Source organism: Ursus americanus, chromosome 2, assembly GCF_024610735.1.
Source record: "Ursus americanus isolate L20-20 chromosome 2, mUrsAme1.1.p, whole genome shotgun sequence".
In the NCBI taxonomy this organism is placed as follows: Eukaryota; Metazoa; Chordata; class Mammalia; order Carnivora; family Ursidae; genus Ursus; species Ursus americanus.
The window spans coordinates 52,881,676-52,899,046 of NC_142128.1; the positions used below are offsets into that span (position 1 = coordinate 52,881,676).

The 17,371-nt window shown below is 35.3% G+C and overlaps 1 protein-coding gene across 8 annotated transcripts in view; it reads right to left on the bottom strand.

Moving 5' to 3' along the window:
- The window catches only part of LYPLAL1 (lysophospholipase like 1), a 92,088-nt gene extending 75,097 nt beyond the window's left edge, over window positions 1–16,991 (bottom strand). For all 8 annotated transcript variants that reach the window (XR_006781822.2, XR_006781821.2, XR_015721933.1 and 5 more), the window contains exons 1-2: window positions 16,838–16,991; window positions 11,540–11,639 (exon numbers count right to left, since the gene is read on the bottom strand). Coding sequence is in view for 5 of the 8 variants with exons in the window: in XM_045809624.2 (XP_045665580.1) it covers window positions 11,540–11,639; window positions 16,838–16,931 (194 nt within the window). In the remaining 3 variants the exon portion in view is untranslated. The remainder of the gene's footprint in view (window positions 1–11,539; window positions 11,640–16,837) is intronic.
- Between the last annotated feature and the right edge of the window lie 380 nt (window positions 16,992–17,371).

Genomic DNA, 17,371 nt, shown 5'->3' on the forward strand with positions numbered 1-17,371 from the left:
GAATATATTTAGTTACTCTTATATTTTCCATTTATCTTTTCCACAGCAATACCCTCAGTGCCAAGAACAAGTATTTGTTGAATGATGCATGTCAATAATCATTTGTGTCACTAGAAATAATTTGGGTCAGCTGGAAATAAGAGAACATCTAATATTGGTCTATTTTGCTTTGAATATCTTTTGACTTTAATTTGTGTAAAATCCATATCGTGATTTCTAGGAAAAGGTCAAATTTTTCCTTTGTTGCTGTAAAAAAACAAACAACCTGTTTCTAAAAAAAGTCTTTACATACTAATAGGTATTTAAGTGTGCTATTTAAAATAATTACCAAAGAAGTAAAACTATTTCTTCAGAATAGCTGTTTTTAGTAGGTTCCTTACCAGTGAAGTATACTTGAAGTACATTTCTATTGGTATCAGGAGAGTGATCTTCCAATATTGTGCTTCAACTAGGAATCGAATTTCAAGTGACAGAGTAAAAACGAATCCACTATTATCTATACCTAAATCAAAAGTACCTAACCCTGTTCTGAAATACATTTAATAAAAAATAAACAAACACTTTACTGGAAAAATAGAAATCAAAAAGTAGAGGCACTATGCAAATCTTACTACTGTTAGAATTTTTCAAAACACCAAGAGCAATTTATATCATAAGTTATTAATTGGCTTGTTAAAAAACTGCTATTATTTTTAAAATGGAAATTCTAACAGTAAGCCCAAACCAAGAAAACCTCTAATTACAAATACAACTAAAGTATGCTTTAGAAAAAAAATCTTTATTGAGCACTTCAATTAAATAGAGTCCAAATTAATAATGAAAAAAATGAAGCAATATTTTCCATTTAAATCAACACAGCAAGTTAATTGCTGACTTTTACTTAATATGCCCCAACTTAGCTGATTAAAAACATCTATTAAATAGGGTTGAGGAAAAGGAATACCTTATAGTCAAAATGGCAATTTACAATTTAATCAAAACATACTGAATGCTGTAATACCACAACTTGGTAAATATAATAGACTATTGTCCTCCTCTTAAGCTCTTTAAAATATGTATGACTATTGAAAACAAAAACTATAACTGTGTTTTGATAGAGTTTTCAATGTATGTAAATGAAATACATACGGCAAGCATAAGAGAGCAGGGAGAGATATAGGAAACTATATGGTTGCATGCTTCCTACATTTCTTTTTTTTTTTTTTAAGATTTTATTTATTGATTGAACAGAGAGACACAGTGAGAGAGGGAACACAAGCAGGGGGAGTGGGAGAGGGAGAAGCAGGCTTCCTGCTGAGCAGGGAGGCCGATGCGGGGCTCGATCCCAGGACCCTGGGATCAAGACCCGAGCCGAAGGCAAACGCGTAACAACTGAGCCACCCAGGCGCCCCTGCTTCCTACATTTCATGTCAAGTAAAAATCTAACTAGGTAAAAGGTTCGCTATATATCTTGTAATCCCTAGAACAATTGAGGAAAAATAAAAATAGGTCAAACGGAATATAACAAAATTCAAATTATCCACAAAGATGGCAAAGGGACAAAGAGAAACAAAGAGCTGTAGACTTAAAGGCAAACATTACCACTAATTACATTAAATGTAAATGGTCTAAACAAATCTCTTAAAAGAAACTACCACATTAGTTAAAGAGAAAAAACAAAGCTCAAATACATGATGTCTGTAAGAAACCCACTTTAAATATAATGATATAGATTGGCTAAAAGTAAAAAGATGAAAAAAAGACATACTATATTATTATTTGTTGTGAGTACATAAAAATGCATTTAGTTTTAGTATCTTGTTCTCACATCCGGCTGTCTTCCTAAATTCACTTATTTCTAGTAGTTATTTAGTAGATTCCTTATGATCTTTGTGTAAACAGTCATCTCACCTGCGAATAAAGGCACTGTTACTTTCTCCTCTTCAACCTTTATTCTTTTTATTCATCATCTTGCCTTATTGCTTATTATGCTTGTTTGAACTTCCATACATTGTTGAACAGAATCAAGGACCTCCTTCTGGCCCAGCATTGGGGCTCTCTGCTCAGCAGGGAGTCTGTTTTTGCCTCTGTCCCTCACCCCACTGGCACTTTCTCTCTCTCAAATAAATTTTAAAAATCTTTAAAAAAAAGAAAAGGACCTCCTTCTGTGTAATCTTTAAGGGGAAGCATTCAGTATTTCAACCATTAAATATGATGTTAGTTACAAGTTTTTATCTATGCACCTTTTATGTTGAGGAAATTTCATTCTTTATCTAATTAGCTGAGAGTTTTCTTTATGAACTGGTTAAATGCTTTTTCCATATCCTTTGAAATAAACATGTTTCTTAACCTTTCATTTTGTTAACACAGTGATTACACTGATGGATTTTCAAATGTTAAGCTAAGTTTTCATTCCTGGGGTAAACCCCATCTGGTCATAATGTATTATCCGTTTTACATGTAGCTAAATTTGATTTGAATTTAAAATTCAGGAATTTTACATGTGTTCATGAAGGTACCGATTTGTAGTTTTCCTGAATGTCTTTGTAAAGTTTTGTTATCGGTTATACCGGTCTCTTTAATAACGTGTTAGGAAATGCTCCTGTTTCCTGAGTTTGTGTTATTTCTTACTTCAGTGTTTAATAAAATTTACTAGTGGAATTATCTGGACCTGAAGGTTTCTTGTGTAAAGGTTCTGATAAAGAATTCAATTTCTTTCATAATAGTGAGGGTATCCTGATTTTTGTTCTATTTTTATGTCAGTTTTGGTCATTTGTGTTTCTCATGGAATTTGTATCTTTTCCCTAATTATTCAACTTTATTAGCATAAAGTTGTTCATGATAGTTCCCTTTATTGCCTTTAGGATTTGTGTTGATATCCTTTAATTTCATATTTAGAAAAATGTTGTTAATTTCCAAATATTTGGGAGTATTCTAGGTATCTTATTGCTATTGATTTCTAATTTCATTCCATTCTTGTCACAGAAAATATTCTGTACAATCTCAGTCTTTTGATACTCATTGGTACTTATAGCATGGTCTTCCTTCTATATAATCTCTTGGTGACTATCCTACAAACTTTTTTTTGTATAGAGTTCTATAAATGTCAATGTTCAAGGTAGTTTTAGTACTAATACTAATCAAATTTTATATCTGGTTAGCCATTCTTTTTCTAAATTGTTCTATTAGATCCTGAAGAATGAGTATTAAAATCTTCAACTATTGATTGTAGATTACTCTACTTCTCCCTTTAGTTCTGTCAGTTTTCTCAGCATGTACTAATAAGCAATATTATTAAGTACATGCCCATAAAGGATTATTGTCTTCCTCTTTAATATCTACTTTTAGCTTATAAATGTTCATTTTTATTTCTGGTAATACTTTGAAGTATACTTTACTCAATAATAATATAGTATGTCAGCTTTCCTATGTTTTTTTTTTTAAATGATTTTTTATTATATTTTGTTAGTCACCATACAGTACATCCCCGGTTTCCGATGTAAAGTTCGATGATTCATTAGTTGCATATAACACCCAGTGCACCATGCAATATGTGCCCTCCTCACTACCCATCACCGGTCTATCCCATTCCCCCACCCCCCTCCCCTCTGAGGCTCTCAGTTTGTTTCTCATAGTCCATAGTCTCTCATGTTTCATTCCCCCTTCTGATTACCCCCCCTTTCTTTATCCCTTTCTTCCCCTACTGATCATCCTAGTTCTTATGTTCCATAGATGAGAGAAATCATAATTGTCTTTCTCTGCTTGACTTATTTCACTTAGCATTATCTCCTCCAGTGTTGTCCATGTTGCAGCAAATGTTGAGAATTCCTTCTTTCTGATTCAGCTTTCCTATGTTTACTGCTTATACAGCATATCTTTCCCCCTCTTCTCCTTTGTTTTGATTAGTGTCTTTTTACAAACTTACAAATAATATCTCAAACAATCTCAAGGATGTAAGTAATAAAGACATTTAAAAATTTGTCTCCAATAATACATTATGTTAACTGAATTTAAATAAAAATAAATTAAAAAATAAAAAGTTATCTCCTGCAAAAATGTTTTTAAAACTCCATTTCAAATTAACCTTTATTTTCCAAAGTAAGGCTCTCAGATTTTTATGCAGAAAAACTACACAGGAAGTCAGATAACATCCAAAAATCTGCTTCCATTTTTAGAGGTGGGAAGGAAGATTCTGTAATTTTTTTAAATATAAATATGCTGGTATACTTGAGTACAGATGGCTGGTAGACACTTTAATCTACCTAATTCAGAAGTGGTGCTCCTTAAATCGCAAATTATGAGCTCTATCTCCTACCTACTCAATCAGAATCTAAGACATTGTAACCTAAAAATCCACATTTTAATGATATACCAGATGATTCTCATTGGGAACAGCACATTTTAAAAACAATTACCTTCCAATTTAAAATTCCAATTTTCCAATTAACTGTAAAGCTAAAAAAAAAAAAAAAAATCCTTCCAATTGGGTGCTGACTCATGAACACTGGGCCAGTATGCTAAATTTAAAATGCCCCCCCAAAAACACATTGCATGTTCAATCACTACATGTACAATATTCTCATAGATTCCCTACCTTAGCCTCACCACCTTCTCCTTTCCTCCAATTTTCAATTTTTCCCAGTCTCTGCTGTATGAATCTCTCTTGAATTGAATGCTTGTATTACATTTCCACCACAGTGACCTAGTTCAGACTTTTATGATTGCTAGACCAGTGGATCTCACCTCTGGCTGCATACAAGAATCAGAAATGAAGCTTTTAAAAATCTTTCTGCTTTGGCCACATCCCAAGCCAATTAAATCAGACTCTCTGGGGATAACAACCAGATGGAGTTGCAGATAAAATACAGGACACCAGTTAAATTTTAAATTCAGATAAACAATAAATACTTTTTTAAGTATAAGTATGTCCCAGATATGTTTTTTTATTTGCTAAATAAAGCCGGCAACGCTATACTCTAGTATCTATAATACTTTAATCACTGAAATGTATGTACAGGATCAGCAAGTAAAATATACAGCCCATTGTGAGTTGGAGTTTAAAAATTCTGAAAGCTACTTACTGCATTAGACCAGGGGTCAGCAAACTTTTTCTGTAAAAGCCATAGAGTAAATATTTTAGGCTCTGTGGACCAGACAGTCTCTTCAGCAACTACTGAACTTCATTTTGTAGCACAAAAGCAACCAAAGATAATATGTAAATGAGAGAGTGTGGCTGTATTCCAATAAAACTTTATTTGTACGAATAGGTGGTTCGCCATATTTAACCCATGGGCTGTAGTTTGCTGACCCTACTCTAGACTATCAGATCATTTCAGATTTCCATTTTGTAATTCAATATATTATTTTTCTTAATATATTTTTCTATTTTTCTCATCATCTGGAAATTTGAACAGTGTGAAAATAAAACTCGTATATATGAAAATAAAACTGCTAACCCAAATATTACTTGAAAATACAATCCACACACAAAGGTCTCGAAACTTTCTTCAAGGATTATCAGCAATTAATTCTTTGGATAATATTTCTACATCCTGCCCACAAGGATATCATAGATTACTATTAATAACTAACATTTATTCAAGGCTTATTTTATGTCAGACATCATGCTGAGAAATTTACATATATATTCAATAACATCATATATTCTCACGACAACTCTTTGAGGTAGGTACAATTATTACTTCCATTTTGCACTTCAGGAAATTGGGACAACATCAGAGAGGTGAAATACCTTGCTCAAGATCTTAGAGCATTTAAGTAGAGAAATCTAGATTTAAACCCAGGCTTGCCTAATCCAAAGATTATATTCTTAACCACTGTACCATAATAATTCTTCAATAGTGTACTGAACAATATTATATCTTGGGTATTTCCCTGACCTATTGGTCTAACACTGTGGCAAAAAAGGGGAGTATTACATTAGTGGTTCTTACTTCGCTGCATAAAATCTGAAGGGAGTTAAAATTCAAAAAGTTAATCCAATCTGTTCCTTTGAGACATTTGAAAATTAAGACCCAGAACTGATAAATTCTTCATTAACGGCCTTCACAATTTTACTTTAAATAAGAATTAGATGACATATTTCTAAAAGTCTTCACTTTTCCTCCTTAACTGAAGCACTGGTTTTTCAAAGATTCCACACTGTATAGCACATATCAGATTGCTGATTCAAAGTAATCAGAAGGAATAACAAGTGACTTTATTGCTTATATATTACTATATTTGTCACTCTGGATATGTATCATATAACTTCTACTTTTATTAATATAAATGGCATGAAAATGAATAAAACATAAATGTAACTATACATATTTCCAAAGCTTATATCCATAACTAAGCTTAGAAATAGCCAACAAATTAGTACTCTGTTTCTGTTTTGATACTTCTATGTATTTTTCTTCTCAGTCTGTTATCTTTTAGAGGCTGTTAAATTATAAAGTAGATATCATTGTAACAGCAACAATGCTGTGACCAAGAAAAAAATATTTAAAGAATTTTGAGTGTATAAGGAAAAAAAATCATCTATCTATCTTTTTATCTAAACATGTTAGATTAGTAAACTGCTAAGCTGAATTAGTGATATTGAAAGCATTGTTTATCTGATAACTGATAACCCTTAGGGAGCCTTAGTAATAAAATTAGAAACCGTTTTTAAAATAAATTAATGTTAGTAAGTATTTAGTGAAATGGGTATCCTGATACACTGCTGGTAATAATGCAAACTGTCCATTCTTTAGAAAAGTTAATCCCCTAAACAAAAAGCTGAATGTAAGGCCTCTGAGTACTTCCTAGGAATTTTTCCTAAGGGAAAATCAGAAATAGGATAAATAGATATACATAGTGATAAACTGAGGATAAGAACTAAAATAGTCTACAACAGAATAAATTTTTAAGAATATTCTACGCTATTAAAACAGTTTTCTATATTTCAATGAGAAATCGTTACAGGAAGAAATGAACAAATACAGTATTAAGTGAAAAAAGGCATAATTTATAATTGTATGTTTAGAATGAACTCACATTTACAAAACTAAATAAACAAATAAGACATTAAAGATATTAAAGATAGGATGATAGTCTTAACAGTGGCCGTCTACTTTTTACGATACTTGTGGTTTACTCGAGTTTTTACTTTTAGTTAGGAAAATGCAAAAGGTTTCCAAGATGCTGTTCCTCTAGGACAAATTTTTATTAACTATATTTATATAAAATCACCACTAATAGTTCTAAAATCTGAGGGCATTAGGGCTGGACTGATTGAATAGTCTGGAAAAGGCATATGGAAAAGCGGCCAGATTGTGAACAGGAGTCATAATACATAACTACCAAACAAAATTTAATCGGAAAAAACTAAAAAACGGTAATTTGTGGGACAGAAAATTAGGTCTAAAAATATGAAAACCCTTAAAATGTATTATATTTAATTCACCATGAAACTAAGGAACCATCATCACTAATTTCAACAGGACAAGAGAATAAAAATATTATTGAATCGTAAACACTATCTAGTGTCTTAACTACTTCAATTCAATGCCTTTAATGCCCATGTACTTAAGTAAAAATAATCTGGAAAGAAATTAAAACAGAAAGGAAATAGCATATACCAAAACTACAATGAGATGTAAGATGAACTAAGATTGAAAAATCCTCAAGTCAATAGAGATGTGGTTCATAGAAAATGAAAATAGTTCAGATCTTGTAATTTTAAATTACATATTAAATACACTTTCTAATTGCTCTGAGAGTCTGAGACATCTGGGAGTAAGACTTGCTGATTTCTGCACTAGTCATAGAACAAAAGAAAAATGATTTCACAGTAATGTTGAAATAGATTTTCTAATATAATAAAACACTGAACCAGTTCTTGCTTGTTATACTTGCCTGTTATAAGATCCCTTCTGACATTTAGAAGATCATAAAATCAAAAAGTCTGGACCATTGGTAATCCTTGATCAGTAACATTTGATTTCCAATGTGCAAAAGGACCAATGAAATACAGCAGAGCTACAGAATGTACAACTTGCTGAATATCTGACACAAAATAAGTTTGCTAGTCAGTTGAGGGGTCTGGTATTTACGTTTGAGAGCAATAAACATTTTACAAACTTAGTTGATTTGTATATCGATAGCAAATTAACTGGCATTAGTATCCTTAATCACATGTGTTTCATTTCACTCTTATTTGATGCCTCTAATCAAGGATAGAGGTCTGAGATGTAATATCCCACGATGTAGATCTTACTTATAGTAAAAACATATCTTATACATTTCTTTCTGAAAATTTTTGAAAGGCTCCCGAGTTCCTGAATGGGAAACTGCAAAGTTTACTCAATTGTGAGGTTTTTATTTCTTCATCTTAGGAATCTTAGAATCAGTGAGGACAGGGAAGCAACGCTTCACAATCCCATGCTCTCAAGAGTAAATTCTGAAGGAAAGTGGAATTTTGTATTTAATGCTTCTGACCTAGAGTAATTAAATCTAAAAATAAAGAAAGCCTAGTACATAAAGACCTGTTCTTAGGTGCAATCTCAACTTCTTTTCATATTGATTCAAAGACAATGATGCCATTCACACTTTAATTACCTCAGATATTTGTTTTTCTAAAATATAAACAGCTGACCACACTGCAACATTTTTTCCCCTAATGGAGAACCAAGATACTAACCATTTAGTACGTGAGGGACAGAGGTGTAATTTCAAGCGGGGTGTCTCAGCCTAGGCACCACCGCGATTTGGGGCTGGATAACGGTCTGCCGTGGGGGCTGTCCCGCGCAGCGCAGGATGGTCAGCAGCCTCCCAGGCTTCTACCCGGTAGATGCTTGAGCCTCTTACGTTGCCTGTCCTGCCCGTTGTGACAACCAAAAACGTCTCCCAACATTGTAAATGTCCTCTGAGGGAGAATCATCCTTGCTTGAGAACTAACAATTTAAATCATCTCATCATTTCAAAACAAACAAACAAACAAACAAAAAACCGTACCAGTTCAAGCACTAGAACCCATGAGAAATTTAAGTAAAAATGATGGTTTGATCTAGGATAGTCACCCCTAACATACTATAAACGTATGGGACCTCCTTTTAAATGTCTAAAATTACACAGCCCAAAATGGTAACTCCAAGCCACACAGAGCTATAGAGCATTTAAAAATGTACCTAGTTTAACCAGCTACTGAACTTTTACTTTAATGTGATTTTTTTTTACTGAAATATAAGTAACATACAGTGTTATATTAGATTCAGGTATATAACATGCTTCAACAACTCAGTGCTCACCACGATAAATGTAGTCACCCTCTGTCAAATGTTATTACATTATTGACTCTATTCCCTATGCTGTGTTCTTCATCTCTGTGACCTATTTGACAACCGGAAATTTGTACCTCTTAATCCCATTTATCTGCTTCACCTATTCCCCACCCAACTCCCCTCTGGCAACCCAAAACTTTGTTCTCTGTATTTAAGAATCTGTTTTTTCGTTTGTTTCTATGTTCGTTGGTTTTTCATATTCCACATATAAGTGAGATCATGTGGTATTTGTCTTTCTTTGACTTATTTCACTTAGCATAATACCTCTAGGTCCATCCATCTTGTTGCAAATGGCAAGATCTCATTCTTTTTTATGGCTGAGTAATATTCCAGCGTGTGTGGGTGTGCACACATACACGCGCCACATCTTTATCTGCTCATTTACTGATGGCACTTGGGCTGCTTCCACATCTTGGCTATTGTAAATAATCCTGCAATAATAAACACAGGAGCCCATCCATCTTTTCAAATTAATGTTTTAGTTTTCTTTGAGTAAATAATTATTTATTTAATATAAATTTAATTGATCGATCAGCATCCAAATGGAGATGTGCTGCACATGTAAAATATATACCAGATTTCAAAGATTTAGAATGAATAAAAGAATGTAAATTATCACTTTAATAATTTTATATTGATTACATGTTGAAATGATAATATTTTAGATATAAGGGGTTAAATAAAATATGTTATTAAAAATAATTTACTTGTTTATTTTTCCTCTTTTTAATGTAGTGCCAGAACACTTAACTTTACATACATAGCTCATATTACATTTCATTGGTAAGCATGGTCTAAAATGTTTGATGGTCTATTCAAATAAGTATTGACTATGAAAATATATAATACCAAAAAGTTACCATGAATTCAGTGAAATATTTCGGTGATTTTATATTTTACTTACACATAACAGCACCCACAAACAATACTGAGTGCACATGGAGATTTTTAGATTCTCAGAAATATTTTGGGCCTAAAGTTTGAGGTCCACTGGTCTGGAACACATATCAAAATTGGTGATGATATAAAATTCGTAAGTTGAAAGCATTAACTCTAGAATCTGTTTCCAATGATCTTCCGTTCAATTTAGTCAGACAATTACATGTATATTTAGGCTGAAATGAACTTATCTTTCCCATCTCCATACGAATACCACTGTCTTTTCTCCTTCCAAACTTCACTTACCCTAAAAACCAATAGCAAATGACAAGCTCTTTCGACATTTCAAAGACATTCAACTTACAACACAAAAATAACCCCTAGGTCAGTAGGTCTTTTATTTGCACTATCGAACTATTAACTCCTTTAAAATTATATTAAAATAACTTTTTTGAATCTTAAATTTTACAACAAAACTATCATTTTATTGTTCTACCTCTTTCAATTCTATCAACTGAGATAGGTAAATTCTTAATTGCACATAAAAAGGTCCTTGAAGTTCTGGTTCTGATTCTCCTTAACATTAAGTTAATAGAAAAATAAAAAGAAAATGCCTTTGCATAAGCACACAGTATAATTAATAAGAATAAATCAAGAACAGATAGTAGGAAATCAGAGTAGGATGCACAGCTCAGCACATAATTTTGGTTACCCAAAAAAGTATTTGCAAACCCCAGCTTAAAGCATGTGCTCAGGATAAAAGCCTATGCAGATGCTAACTTAATAATTATGAGAAGCGCTATGACTTCAAAACTATACCAATTTCATGACTGTGTATTTTGTTAAACAAAGTTTATTAAGTAGTCAATTCCATATTCCTATTATGGTTTACTGATTCAAAAAGCTTAACATTGTTTTAAAATCTTTTTAAGTCTAGAAAGAATGCCACAAAACCCTTTCCCAGAGATTATGAACTCTGGCATAACTAAATTATTAGAAAGCTTATACTTGTTGGGAGCTATTAGTTTCTTTTTGGGGTAAATGAAGGGAAAAAGAGAATCTGAAAGATGAGTCATCTGCATGGCCAGAGGAAGCCGAGTTCTGTAGGCTGTGCTTAGGACAAAGTTTAAGAGCCTCAGGGAACGCTTTACAAAGAGGGAAGAAATTACTCGCCTCGCAAAACTTGGCCCAAACGTGGAACTGGGGGGGGGGGGGGGGGGAGAAGTTCTAGAACAAAAGGTACCCCAATTCAAAATATTTTAAATACAGAATTTAAAGAACATTTAGCTGGTACATCTATTTATATACATTTTATGCCACAGTTATACTGAGCAGTGAGATAAATTACTACATACCTGGGAGGAGCTGTTGGATAAATAATTTTTATGTGTTGGAATGTTAACTCTTGATTTAAAACCTGCTTGATCCATGTTCTCAATCCTTGTCCAGAATCACCTGATGGATCACAAAATGTAGTTTAAGATAAAACATTCTGACAACACAGTGTATTTAAAAGCAGTCTATAACTTTCCTATCACACAGGGGCTGGAATAAGGAATACAAAAAAAAGATCTCCATATATAAAAATAACTGCACAGAAACCAATTTATCAACATGAATTAACTGATCAGGCATCAATAACTAAAAATAATTTACATAGTTTTATTCCTAACTTCACCACTGACCACTTTCAAGACCTCGTTTAAGTTTCCTTGTTTGTTTAAAGGGTATAACAGGCACAAATACATGAAGTAAATTATCTTTTCTAAAAAGAATTCTTTCTGTATCTGATTTTAAACAGTCATTTCTTATCTTACTCTTAAAAATAGTAAATTTCTGAAGCGAATATAAACTTTTGTAGCTGGAACAGTCTAAAACAATTTTCGTGGTTAAAATAACAAGATCTTTCGGGGCGCGTGGGTGGCACAGCGGTTGAGCGTCTGCCTTCGGCTCAGGGCGTGATCCCAGCGTTATGGGATCGAGCCCCACATCAGGCTCCTCTGCTATGAGCCTGCTTCTTCCTCTCCCACTCCCCCTGCCTGTGTTCCCTCTCTCGCTGGCTGTCTCTATCTCTGTCGAATAAATAAATAAAATCTTTAAAAAAAAGAAAAAACAACAAGATCTTTCAAAAGGGGTATTTAGCATACTTTATTTTTAACTTGAAGAAATCTTAATTTAATTTTAATAACAGGTTTACATGATGATTACAGATCCCAAGGCTGAAAAATAACCAAAATCCATGCAAGAATTAATGTATGGATATTTTCATTGAAAAATGGAAGGAAATATAGGTCCATGTTATGTAGTCCTGAAGAGTTAACTTTAAAGGTAACAACTCTTAATTTTTAAAATCAGCTCATTAAGACATCAACTCAAAATATATCTACTGAATACCTATTACTGTGTCAGCCACTGTGCTCACTGCTAGAGAGACAGTGATGGCAAGATGAAGAGAGTCCCCTCTCTCGCTGAGGATACAGTTTATTGTGAGAAACAGACCTGCATCAAACAATCATACATAAACATGAAAGACAAATGTAACCACTGCAAAGACACTTGGTGCTACCAGGGCTTATTATATTCAAAACTGACCCAGCAAAGGAGTTCGGGGTAACATTACTAGAATATAAGCTCTGCAAAGCAAAGTTCATTTTGTATTTTATCTGCTGAGTTACTTGTTCATTTAATACCTAGATCACAAATGACACAAACTGACACAGTTTTCAGATCTACAGGACGGTGAAAAGTGAAGTGCACGAGGAAAGAGCATCTCGGACAGAATACGTCAAACGCTAAGATCCTTTACAGGAAGGAGGAGGAGGACATCTAAGAATGAGGGAAAAAGCAGTGAGCACAAGATGAGCCTAGAGAAACTGTGGGGATGTGAAAAATCCTAAGAGCATGGAGCTACTTTTTGGCAGAAAGGTGGCCATCTTCTAAGAGTCACTCTGGCAGCTGTGTGAAGACAGAAAGGAGGGACAAAAAGTAGGTGTGGGGAGATCAACCTGGACAGTAGACAGATGCTTAAATTAGGGGTCTAGCAACAGAATGCACAGCAATAGGTACAAGGATACTTAGGAGATAAAATAAATAGGGACTGGTAATAGATTAGTCATGAGGGGTCAATGGTGGAGGCTTTCAAGGATGACGGTGAGGTTTCTGGCCAGGATAACTGAGTGAACTACATGCTAAGACAGGAAACCAATGAATCAGCAGGTCTATACTCCCTATACTGCCTACAAGGTCCTCTACTGGGGTTGAGCAAACTATAGCCAACTGGAAGACAAAAGCCGTAAGCTATGAATGGTTTTCACATTTTTAAAGAGTTGCTAAAAACATAAAGAAAAGGGAGAAAAGGGAAGGGAGGTAGAAAAGAAAAATGTCAAAGAAACCATATCTGTCTCATAAAACCTGAAATGGTTGCTATCTGACCCTTTACAGAAAGTTTGCTGACCCCTGTCTCACACCACCTGCGCCAGTATCCTTTGGATATCTTGGCCTACTCCTCTCCCTCCGGGCACACATGGACTGCTCTTCCATGAATGTCAGGGAACCTACCTCAGGGCCTCTGTCCTGGTTTCTTCCTTGCCCGCAACAGTCTACCCCAACATCCACATGATTCACTCACTCAAGTCTAGCTGCTGAAGTGCCACCTTCATAGTGAGGCGTACTCTGACCACCTCATCTAAAACTATCACCCCGACACCTCCTATCCTCCTTGTCTTGCTTTCTTTTTTCCATAGAACTTATTACTATTCACTATATAATATTTCCTCCACTGGAATGTAAGTTCCACAAGAGCAGGGATTTTTGTTTGTTTTGTTCATTAATATATGCTTGGAGCCTAGGACAGTGCCTTGCACAGTGGCCATATAATAAATATTTCTTGAATGAATGGATTAATAAATGAATGATTATTAGGCAGTTGTATAAACATATCCAGAGCTCAAAGGAAAAATAAAATAGAGACACAAATTTATGTCACCATATAGAGTAAAAGAGTCTTGGCATTATGCCCATTAGCCTGGAGAGAAAAATGCAAAATGAAAAAAGGTCAGAGGACCAAATTCTGAGGAGCTACAACATTACTGGACGGATAGAACAGGATGAGTTTGCAAAATCAATTAAAAGCAGTAAACAGGCAGAAGCAAGAAACTGTTTTGAGAACACTGAATGTTGGGAACAGTTCAAATAAGATAATGACTGAAAAATGTTCCCCACATTTAGCAACAGAGGTTAGTAGTAACTGCAGTAAGAGCCAATTCCGTTTGCTGAGACTTACTCCATAAGGAGAAAGCAAGATATGCATGATTTGGGTCTATGTGAACCTTACAGCGTGGTGTGGAATACAGACATTAGATCTGGTAATTACAAATATGAATACCATTAAAAGAAGAACCATAGTGTTCTAAAGGAGCAACAACAGAGTGAATTAATCTAAGCTGGGAAGCTGAACAAAGCTAATTAAACTATTATTTGTTTTTATCATCCTGAAAGAAGGTACTTCTAGCAGTAGGAAAGGCTCAAATTAAGTTGGCTATAAATTACATTTCTGTATGTTCTTCTATGGCTGCCATATCCTAGAAGAGAACTTCAGCCTTTTAAGATTTAAAAAAAAAAAAAAAAAAAACTGCTTGTAAATACACGTTTTCAACCTTGAAAAGCAAAACCTAATGCTACAAAGTAACATCCATTCATCCATTCACAAGGCCCACTTTTTAAAAAGCCAGTACTTTATTCTAAGAGCATGGTAAAACTGTTAAAATTGGTTTGCCTGTATTTGGATTAACCAGAACCCAAACATCTATAACATAACCACATACAGGAAAGTCTAATGTCAAATCATACTTCCAGTGACGGTTTTAATTTACTACAATGGAGCTCTAACTATATGGGAACTGCATTTCATTTGCATAATTAGCAGCATTCTTTGGATAAATTCTTTGTTCCAAAGTACGAAGGGAAAAAAACATATTGTTATATTGTATAAGTCTGGGTTTACAACTTAGAAAAATGTCAATAATTTGAAATTGAAACGAGTAAGGATGGTACTTTAAGCAAAGTGACCTGTGGAAAAAAGAAAGGTCTTTTTCCTAAAGGAGTATTTCCTAAAGATATTATGAAATAATTAACTTATTTATTACAAAGACTACAATACTGGGAAATTTCTGGATGCTTACAAATGAACACCGTTGGAACTCCAAATAGTACAGAACAGTCTCTTAATTGTAAAGCACAGGTGTCCCCTTAGACACCTCACTTCACCTTCTAAAATATATTTCATCATCCAAGTCTTTCCCTTTAAACATCTTTGGCCCGTTTCTTCCCTATTTCCAAAATGATACAGCCTAGCTCAGAGTTTTTCCACCTTACCCCTTCTGAAGTCAGAGCGAATTGGGTGCAAATTCTAATTCCACTACCACTCACAGTAACAGCCAAGTGATCTTGGGCAAGCTGTTCAGCTTATCAGGACTCATTTTTAAAATGAGAATACTTTCCACAACTAGCCATTTCCAGGTCTCCACCTTGTACCTTTCCAATCCCCTCCACTATCTAACCACCATCCTCTTTAAGCCTACAAAAGTCTCAGCTCAAAGCCCACGTTCTTGGTCAAATCGGTAAAATCTGACAAGCTCTTCATCTTCCAAATGCCTTAATATGCCTAACCACAGTTTTTTCCTTACAGTTCTCTTGGCAGTAAATCATGTACCATCTTGTGATCTCCCATCCACTGCTGACTCAAACTAATTGAATTGTTTTTGTTTTTAACTTTAGGTAGGCGCCCTGAGGACACCGGCTGCATCTCATTTCTTTAAAAAATATTTCCCAAGAACTTACCGTAGGCAAGCACTAGGGATACAAAGATTAAAACAAGGGTCCTTAGTCTTGAGGAAGGGAAAGTGAAGTGGGAAAGTCAGGCTTAAGTAATTACAGATGAGTGTAAGAAACGGTATACAGAATTAAGCACACACGCCACTAAGGGCGGGCAGTGGAAGGAGAGTAACTGCCTGTGGGACTAAGAGTGGACTCTATGCTGTATCGCAGGGGATTAAGGACAAGGGGAAAGAGGAAAACGAAGGGAGGAGTAGCAGGAAAGAGAGGAAAGGGAGAAAGTACTCCAGCCCTGGCACAGTGCCTCACAGAAAGGACCTACTCAATAAATACTAAGTTTACTGTCTCAATTGTCTACAGTAGTACGAGAAACTGGAAAAAGAAAATGGCAAATAATTCAAGGCGGTTGAAAACCCGAATCACTAATAGGTGACCCTGGAAAGTACTAAATAATTTGTCTCCAGCAGAAAACTTACCTTACTAACTTGCTCTGTTTAAACTTGAGGGAGAACAATGAGGGGGTGGGGGTGATAGCAAGGGCTGCAACAGAGACAATGTTGTGGATGGAAGGATGGCCCAGTGATGGGACACAAGGGCCATCAGCGGGGGAGATGGGCCAATGACCGCAAGATCGAAAATGGAAATACACGGTGTGGAAGGCCGTGTGTCCACAGCCGCGGGGTTAGCAAGGGAAGGGTCGCCCTCTCCGAGTCCACCGCGTTCTATCGGGGCCCAGCGACTCCTCCACTAGGGCAACTCTAAGGGACGCGAGGGGAGGACGATTCCCAAGCAGAAAACTAGGACGTAAAACCGTAATCCACCTGAGCCGTGCAAGAAGATCAGAGAGGCGCTGTGCCTCCCAGCCGGCGACACCATACAACGCTGCAAACGAACTGAACCCGACGCAGCCGCCATCGCTGCCGCCCGACGAGTTTCGTGGGCCCCGCCCCTCCGCCGCCTCGCGGGCCCGCGCACGTCGGCACGCAGGGGGCGCGCGTGGAGACGCGCGTGCGCGGTAGGGCTGGTGCGGTCCCGCCTCTGGGTCAAGTCTGAGGCAGTTTTTGCTGCCCTGAGAGTTTGGTTTTGCAGAGGGTGGTTTTGTGCAGGTGACAGCTTCGGTAAGCCTAAGGGGTCTGTTTATTTGCTATCGGATTTTTAGCAGCAATCCCAAAATTCAGGATTGCCTTTTTATTTGGAGAAATATTGGTATTTTTATGTTCAAAATTTAACAGATGTAATCATATTTTACGTTCCACTTTGGGCCTTGAGCAGGATGTTTGTAGCTTTTTATGTACAAAATAAGAAAATTATATAATAACTGTAGTTTTAAAAAAATAGTTTACACAGCATAGCTA